Here is an 8505-nt window from a genome sequence, read left to right on the forward strand (position 1 = left end):
TTTGGGAAGGACCTGGTGGCAAAAGGCTGCAGAGAGCGGGGTGGCAGTGAATGAACTTCCCAAAGAGGCTGTGATGCCACACTTGTTTTTTTCCTGCTAGCCATGAGCAGGCAGTGCTTGGAGCCAGGCGCTGCTGCCTGCCACGGGGCCTACACACCCTCATCCCGCAGGCAGAGCAGTGGGTGGGGGTCTGCCGGGGGCGTCCGATCCCGGCTTCTGCCTCCCCTCCTGCTTCGAACCTGCCCCGTCCCCCCCGTCCCCGTCCCCGTCCCCCCCCAAGGGGCCACCGTGCCTAGCACCCGGAACCAGTGACTCTGTGACATCAGCCCTGTTGCTGAGGGCACCGCGGGCAACGTGAGTGCTGCGGGCACTGTGTCGGCTGCTGCGCCACTGGCAACGAGCCCTCGGTTCCTACAGCCCGCACGTGCTGCTGGTAGCGATGCGCTTGCTCCCCCTCCTCGTCCTGCTGGCCGTGTGCTGGCCTGCGCGTGGCACATGGGACAACTGTGGGTAAGTGGCCCGAGGCTCTGGGAGGGAGCTGGGGCAACCCTTGTGGGCTTCACTGGAGGGTGCCTGCTTGTCCCCCGTGGCCACACCACAGCTTCCCGAACCCCACGTGGAAGCCTCGGTTCCTTGCAGCACTCAGGCTGCTGGCCCAGCTCGTCTACGGGGCTAAGGCAGGAACGGGCCAACGTCCGCACGCCGCACGGGCTTCCCTGGCCCTGCTGTCCGTGCAACACCTGTGGGGAGGGAGGATGGCTGAGCTTCAGCCTGAACAGCAGCGAGTCATCGAACAGGACGGTAACGAGTTTCTGGTTACAGAGGGACCTGCGGGCTCCGGCCCATGGCTTCTTACTACGGCATGTCGCGTGTCGTGGGTGGCACAAGCTCCCACCCAGGGGCCTGGCCCTGGATCGTCAGCATCCAGAATCCCTGGCTAGCAGGTGTGGGGCATATATGCGGAGGGTCCCTCATCAGCCCACAGTGGGTTCTCACAGCAGCCCACTGCTTCGTCGAGGCCAGGTAAGGAGGACCAGGGAACGGGGATATCCCCACAGCACTCACAGGTGCCCTGTCCGCAGCACCACCTGCTACTCCCATCCCGTTTCCAGCACTGCAGAGCCCGGCTGAGAGACTGTTCAGGAGGAGGCTGCGCTGCTGCCACTGCTTCCTCGCAGCCTCCGGCTCGACATGCCTCGAGCTGAAGGCATGCTAGGGCAGTCGCACCTTCTGTAGCGCTGCTTTTCTCTCTCCCCTGTGAAGCAGAACGCAGGGAACTGCTGGGCTGCTGCAGCACATGTCTCTGCTCCCTTTAAGCCCTCTCTCCATCTGCCTTCCAGGGACATCAGGACGTGGCGTGTGGTGGTCGGGACCACCTACTTGACTCAGCTGGGCCCTGAGTCCCAAGTGCGCGGTATTAGGCGGCTGGTGGCTCACCAACGCTATAGTAGTATCTCGCAGAGGAACGACATTGCGTTGCTGGAATTGGACCAGCCTGTACAGTGTGGCTACTATGTACAGCTTGCCTGTGTGCCCAACGCCTGGCTGAAAGTGTCAGAGCTGACAGACTGCTACGTCAGTGGCTGGGGTTCCACACATGCAAAATGTAAGTTCCTGCAGAATCCTTGTGTCCCAAGTGCAAGCTCGGCACACCGGGGAGGCGGGCTGGGCTTCCTCACAGCAGAGGCAAAAGCCAGAGTCGGCATGTAGGGACGTATGCCTGTAGAGAGATGGGCCTGGCCCACTACCCAAAGCCAGACAGAAGGGAAACACCGGTACAGTGCCTCTCACGACACAAAGCCGAGCCCTAGGGAAGGGGTTCACCCAGGCAGGGAAGGAGAACTGGCAACAACCTCCTGAGTGTTACCTCCTTTCTGTGCTCACAGCTGGAGGATCAACTGCTGTCCTGCAGGAAGCCAGGGTCCCCCTCATCGATGTCAACCTCTGTAACAGCAGCCAGTGGTACAGAGGAGCCGTCCACACCCACAACCTGTGTGCTGGCTACCCGCAGGGCGGCATTGACACCTGCCAGGTAGGCTCACCTCCCCTTCCCTCTCTGCAGGTTCTCGCCCAGTGCCCCATCTGTCTCAGAGGCCGGGGACTCTGCCCAGAAAGCCCATCCGGTGCTGCTGGCAGCCCGTAGGCCCAGATCCCAATCCTGGAACATCCCCCTTCCACACATCCAGCATCACAGTGCAGAGAGGAGAGAGAGCACACCCTGCCTTACAGGCCTGTGGCTTCTTCCTAGAAAAGTTTCTGTAGGCTCCAGCAGCTGCAGAGCCTTTCTGTGCAGTGAATACAGCGCTGGCAGGTGCTGTGGGAGAGAAGCAGCCAGCCCTAGTGCTGACAGTGGCCACCTAACACCCCCTTCATCCTCTCTCCTCCGCTGCAGGGTGACAGCGGTGGTCCTCTCGTCTGCAAAGATAAAAATGCTGACTACTTCTGGCTTGTTGGAGTGACCAGCTGGGGGAAAGGCTGTGCGAGAGCGAAAACGGCCTGGAATCTACACCTCCACTCAGCACTTCTACGACTGGATCCTGACACAGATGGGATTTCGCTCAGCAGCAAGGGCTTCTCCAACATCAGGGGCATGGAGTCATTTTCTCACTGCCTCAACCCCTTATCAGAGGCCAACACCAACACAATCGGGCAAGTTTAGCTCCTGCCCCTTTCCCCTTGGGAAGCTGGTGGAATTCTTTTCTCGGGCGCAGGAGCTCCTGCTGTTCCTAAAGGAAAAAAAGGCTTGAGCAACAGGATGAAGAGGATCCAGTGCAGGCTTGCAGCGTACCACGACCATTTCTTTCTGGGGCACTGCCTGCTGAGCCAAAGGCAGCCTCAGTGTCAAAGGCCTGCTCCGTCCTGCCCACGCTCCTCCGAGCACACACCAGTGCTGAAGTTGACACAGTTCTTGAAATAAACTCACCAGTTTTCACAGCTAACCATACTTCAGGCCAATTCAGTCTCCAGTGCAAGGCAGGGACTTCCATGCCTGGCACCTGCACAATGCGGCTGCGGGCAGACAAGTGGGGCACAAAGGGAAAGAGCCACAAAAGGGGCCAAAACTCTGCCTGGTCAGAGAGGATGATGCTTAGAGTCACCATGGGATGGAGGAGACTGGCATATCATGGCTAGAAAGAAAAGAGGAAAAATTGACGTGACATGCAGAAACTTTCGGGTATGCATTAAGGCACACAAGCTGATGATCTGGGCCTGGCATAAACCATAGCTAACTGAACATATCACGGGATAATTCTGAGCATAACAAGAGAAATTACCGACATAAGATTCGGCTGCCATGGTATGGGGGAACTGGAATGAGGCATTGGTTGTCTGGAACAACATGCATGCACCAGCATGCACCCCCTTATCTGCCCACATGCACACTCTAGGCATACACCCAATGATGCATGCACACGTCGAATGAACCTCCCACGGGGGCACATGAAAACTCACTTGTCTATGCATGCACGCACACATGTCCACGCACGCATACACGTATGCAGGCATACACACGTACGTGCATGCATACACACTCACAGAGGGAAGTGTTGCACCCACACAAACACATAGCCTGTTATCACCCACATGCTCTGGAGCTGCTTGCATGGATGCAGGCTATCACACCCACTCCTGCCTGTTCCCTCCTGTGTTTGGCCCACACGTCTGTCAGTGTGTGCTTGCTTCCACAGCACTGCAGAAGTCGGGCCTGTCCCTCCACACCCAGCTGCACGGACACTGTTCATCTGCGTTCACTGGCACCTGTGCACGCTGGGGCAGTCACAGCATGCCTTGCTCAGTTTCCTGCAGACAAGTTACCTGCCCACCGTGCACATGGTCCCCACACGTCCTGCCCTGTTCCTTGTCTGGTCTCTGAAACTGTCCCTGTGCCATGCCCGCTCGCACCCCAAGCTCAGAGCCCTAACTGTTCTCTCAGTGTCCTGACTGCCAGCCCCCAGCGCCCTGATCCCTGTGGCCAGGCACCACACAGCAAGCACTGCCATGCCCTACGAGCAAAGTGGGCTCCATGAATTATGCAGCAGTTTTGCCTCCTGCTGCAGCACCAGCCTCCTCACTCTGCCTCTTGGCCCTGAATAATTGATGGCAGTGAGCACAGCAGCAGCAGCAGCAGCCCCAGCATCCTTCTTGTGCCAAGGGCCAGGCCGTTAGGAGGCATGGGGCTAGACACGCAGGAAGGCCAGGGGCTACAGTGACAGTCTGAACAATGGAGAACAGGGAGCAGTGGAAAGCAGAGTTAGCTGACACATTAGAAAGTGGTTGTAAAAGTGGGATGGGTCTTAAGAAATGCTGACTAGTAACAACAAGAAAATCTGGTTGTAAAAGTGGGATGGGTCTTAAGAAATGCTGACTAGTACAACAGAAAATCCAGAACAGACTGGTCGCGCTGGCTGGACGTAAAACAGAGGTGTATCTACATGCGATCATCCCGACTAGGACATTAGGCATTCTCACCCCTGCTTTGTCTTTGGGCTGAAACTCCTCCCCTCTGCCTGCTGGGTGATTAATCCTAGACCACTGCTGCTGTGCCTGTGCCAGTACACCACCTCTGGTCTTGCTTTAATCTCATTTTGATAAACTGAACAGATGGAGAGCTTGAGGACATTCAACTCCTTCCTGTGCCTGTTTTCCGAATTCTCTCTGCTTTTCAAAAGCAAACACAGCAATGGGGTACAGCCTTCCCAGGGTGCAGAACCTTCCCTTTTCCTCCTCGTTCTCCTTATCATTCTCTTCCATCGGAGAACTGCTGTTGGTTGCTCTTTGCACTGTCCCTTCCTCACTTTGATTACAAGGCATTGATTTGCAGGATATGGCTACCTGTGTTCAGGCACAACCAGCAGTTTGTGAGCCTGAACGTGAAAGTCCGTCACTGCTGTATGAAAACAGAAACAAACTTTGCCCGGTGTTATAAATCGAGACTACAATGGGTCGAACTCCAATTGAAATTTTATTAATTATAGCAAGTAGAATATGAGGCAAAACCAGCGCTGGACGACAGGGCAGTCTGTACTCCACCAACTGCCGTACTGAGGAGAACAAACTGTCCCTTTTTATACATTTTTTTTCCCGCGTTCATGGAGTGGTGAAGATACTATGTTTCAACTGTTGCTGGGGTCTAGAGTGGTGGAGATACTCTGCGCATGTGCTAGTTGTTGTTAGGGGGTCGTTTTCTGCCTTCTGGTGGTCGATGATATCCTTATATGGAGTTGTTTTTCTTCTGTTTGTTTTCTTGGGATATCTTGTGATCTGCAGCGTCGGCCATGTGTGCACAAGCAAACACATAATTCCATGAACGATCTCCCCTCCTCTTATATCTTTAAGTCTTAATAAACAATATACTTAACTCATAGTTTCTCACACCCGGAAAGTGCCCAGGCTCCCACAGGGCCCAGCCTCCTCCAAACGATGGCATGCTCTCTGTCCCAAGGGATTTCGCACCCTGTGCGCATCTGGAGAAAAGCAGCTGCATTTGCTCTCCCAGAAGGCGGGAAGCTGGAAGCAGTGGCCCGGGCAGTGACAGGGGATGTCCGCTCGGGCCACCCAGCCCCAGCGGAGAGGACGTCTGTTTGCTGCCACACGCCGGGGTGCCCGTCTGCTCCCAGGACAGCTTCACGGTGTCCCAGCCTCCGCCCCGGTGCGGCTGGCTGCAGGCCCGGCTGCCGGTGCCTGCAAGGCTTTTTCCCCCAGAGACCAGGGGCTGCGCACCCGGGCTGAGTCCGCAGCCCCCAACCCTGGGCACCACCGAGGGGGATTCTGAGGGAAGCCCCTGTAGCTGACCGCAGCACGAGGGGGCAGGCCCGGGTCCCATGGGGCCGGCGGCACCGGGCACGGCGGCGGCGAGGGACCGGCGGCGGCGCGGACTACAACTCCCGGCATGCCCCGCGGCGGGGGGCGGGTCGCGTGGCTGCCCGCGCCTGTCGGGCTCCGTCGGTGGCGGAGCTGCGGGCCCTGCCCGGCCGGTGCTGGGGCTGCGGGTTCCGCCGGGGTCTCGCATCGCTGCCGCCGCATCGCATCGCTGCCGCCGCATCGCATCGCTGCCGGGCTCGAACACGGACCCGTAGTAGCCCACGTAGTGGCCCTGTAGCCCATGCTGACCGCGCGTGTCGGCGGGGCCTCGCCGGGCGGCAGCGCCATGGGGCCGTGGGGCCGGGGCCTGCCGTGGGCTCTGGTGCTGCTCGCCTTGCGCGGAGCGGCCGGCGCCCGCCCCAGCTTCGTCCTGTTGCTGGCGGATGACCTGGGCTTCGGAGACCTGGGCAGCTACGGGCATCCTTCTTCGGCCACGCCCAGCCTGGACCGGATGGCTTCCCGAGGGCTGCGGTTCACCGACTTCTACAGCAGCTCCCCGGTGTGCAGCCCGTCCCGGTACGTCCGCTGCTGCTCCTGCCGCTCTGCCTGGTGGCTGCTGCAGGGCCCCGCGGCAGGTTTGGAGGAAGCACGGCTCGGCACCCAGCTGGGGAGCTGCAGCACTGGGAGGAACGGGTGGTTGACAAACCTGCCGTGTGCCAGGAGGCCCCGGGGTCCAACTGCTCTGTGAGGGGACTGATGGAGCTTCCCAGCAGGCCGGGGAGGCGACAGTGGCAGCTGTGAGGCCGGCGAGCCAAGCTGCCAGGTGCCAGAGAACGGGGCACTCTCTGTGGAGGCTGAGCACCGCGACCTGCGCTGCACCCAGTGTGATGCCTGCCTTCTCTCCCTTTCACCTGTAGGGCAGCCCTGCTGACAGGCCGGTTCCAGATGCGCTCCGGGGTTTACCCTGGTGTGTTCAGCCCAGACTCACGGGGAGGCCTGCCGCTGTCTGAGGTCACCATTGCTGAAGTGCTGAAGGCTGAGGGCTATGCCACAGCCATGGTTGGCAAGTGGCACCTTGGCCTGGGGATTAACGGCTCCCTTCTGCCCATTCATCAGGGCTTTGACCACTTCTTGGGTGTGCCCTACTCTCATGACCAGGTGAGAGGCCTGTCAAGCCGCCAAGGGTGTCTTGGGGATGGCTGGGGGAGTGCCTGAAAGATGAAGCTTGCTTGAGAGCACACAGGCTCTCAAGTTCTTGCCGGAGCAGATGGGTGCGGGTGACTGCAGGCCGGGGAGAGGGGTGCTGGTGGGGAAAGCCCATCTCTGAGATGCTTGGCTGATGGGGCAGTTTTGTACAACATAGGTGGTAGTTGCGTGAGGGTACATACACCCTTTGTCAAGGGAGGAAGGGTCAGCTTCTGGGCTACAAAGAAACATCTGAGTTGCTGTCAGGAGAAAATTATGTTGGGGCAGCATGGTCCTTGGACGATTCTAGGGTGGGCACAGACCCCTTTGCTTCTGGGAGTGGTTGCCCAAAGGGTGCCCGTGGGACCTGGTAGTGGGCCACTGTGAGACTCTTTGCTCCCTTCCCCTCACCGTCCTGCAACGTAGGTAGAAGACAAAGTGTCATTTGTTCTCTCCAGGGCCCTTGCCAGAATCTCACCTGCTTCCCACCTGACGTCAAGTGTTTTGGGACTTGTGACCAAGGCTTGGTGCCAGTCCCACTGCTCTGGAACCAGAGCATTGTGCAGCAGCCAGTCTCTTTCCCTGATCTGGTGCCACTCTACAACAAATTCTCCCGAGACTTCATCGCTGACTGTGCCCGACGAGGCCTCCCCTTCCTGCTCTACTATGCTTCCCACGTAGGAGAGGGAGAGGGCTGCTCTGGGCCCAAGGGTGGGGAAGGGAGCCTTTGTCCTGTGGGGAGAGCAGAGAAGCATCTCAGCTCCTGCAGCCCCAGGGCTGTGCTGAGCAGTCGATACCTGCTTTTGGATGATCTGGGGTTGCTGTTCCCATGCTCAGGTCTTGCATGGCTTTGATAATGTTCTTGGGCTGCTTCTTTCTGGAGTTCTGCCTGCTTCTTTGGGCCAGGAGCCCACCTGGGAAAACTTCCTGCTCTGGGGCTCCATGTCCTCTCCTGGGGCTCAGCTCCTTTGTGCCATTTCTGAGAGATGCTTCCAAAGCTTGGGGAGAAGCCTCCTCTCATCTCATGGCTATTGTCACATTTCTCTGTGTCCAGGCTGGGGTGCTTACTGTCCCCGGGTGAACTGGGAACCAGATGCAGCTCTAGGAGTTTGCACAGCCGTCTTCTCTACCCTTTCTCCAGCATACACACTACCCTCAATTTGCAAGCCAGGAGTATGCAGGGCAGTCACGGCGTGGGCCGTTTGGTGATGCGCTCTTGGAGTTTGACGGCTCAGTGGGACAGCTGCTGCAGACACTGCAGGAAAATGGTCTTGCAAACACGACCTTGGTGTTTTTCACCTCTGACAATGGGTGAGTAGGCTCAGCAGCAGGGATTTTGTCACTAATAAGATTCGGCTGCCATGGTATGGGGGAACTGGAATGAGGCATTGGTTGTCTGGAACAAAAGGGATGTGGTGTGGCATTGCCAGGTGAGACCCCGGTGACCTGAAGTAAGGCAAGAGGTGGGTGCTGCTCTGGAGAGGACCCAGTGCAGTCCTTGTTCCTGTGATTCAGCAA

General features: G+C 58.2%; 2 protein-coding genes across 3 annotated transcripts; both read left to right on the plus strand.

Moving 5' to 3' along the window:
• Nucleotides 1-73: 73 nt before the first annotated feature.
• LOC122153405 (acrosin-like) lies at nt 74-3283 on the plus strand. Its single transcript, XM_042792312.1, is given in 6 exon segments — nt 74-510; nt 823-1023; nt 1341-1606; nt 1887-2032; nt 2393-2488; nt 2490-3283. Coding segments are annotated over 6 exon segments (1038 nt in total). The 5' UTR covers nt 74-439; the 3' UTR covers nt 2748-3283.
• A 2060-nt stretch (nt 3284-5343) lies between these two features.
• On the plus strand, nt 5344-8497 carry LOC122153407 (arylsulfatase A-like). Of its 2 annotated transcripts, XM_042792316.1 has the most exons (5): nt 5344-6022; nt 6053-6378; nt 6720-6960; nt 7446-7664; nt 8129-8497. In XM_042792316.1, exons 2-5 carry the CDS (start codon nt 6104-6106, stop codon nt 8300-8302), a joined length of 909 nt encoding a protein of 302 aa, XP_042648250.1. In that variant the 5' UTR covers nt 5344-6022; nt 6053-6103; the 3' UTR covers nt 8303-8497. The 2 variants fall into 2 exon arrangements, with proteins under 2 accessions (XP_042648250.1, XP_042648249.1); XM_042792315.1 differs by having other exon boundaries at nt 5344-6378.
• The last annotated feature ends 8 nt before the right edge of the window (nt 8498-8505 follow it).

Source organism: Tyto alba, unplaced genomic scaffold (assembly GCF_018691265.1).
Source record: "Tyto alba isolate M040663 unplaced genomic scaffold, T.alba_DEE_v4.0 Super-Scaffold_2, whole genome shotgun sequence".
NCBI classification, from domain to species: domain Eukaryota; kingdom Metazoa; phylum Chordata; class Aves; order Strigiformes; family Tytonidae; genus Tyto; species Tyto alba.

Coding starts and splice junctions, on each gene's coding strand:
- LOC122153407 (XM_042792315.1), top strand. CDS start 6,104: ATGCTGACCGCGCGTGTCGGCGGGGCCTCGCCGGGCGGCAGCGCCATG. Junction 6,379..6,719: donor CCGGTGTGCAGCCCGTCCCG/GTACGTCCGCTG, acceptor TTTCACCTGTAG/GGCAGCCCTGCTGACAGGCC. Junction 6,961..7,445: donor TGCCCTACTCTCATGACCAG/GTGAGAGGCCTG, acceptor TGTTCTCTCCAG/GGCCCTTGCCAGAATCTCAC.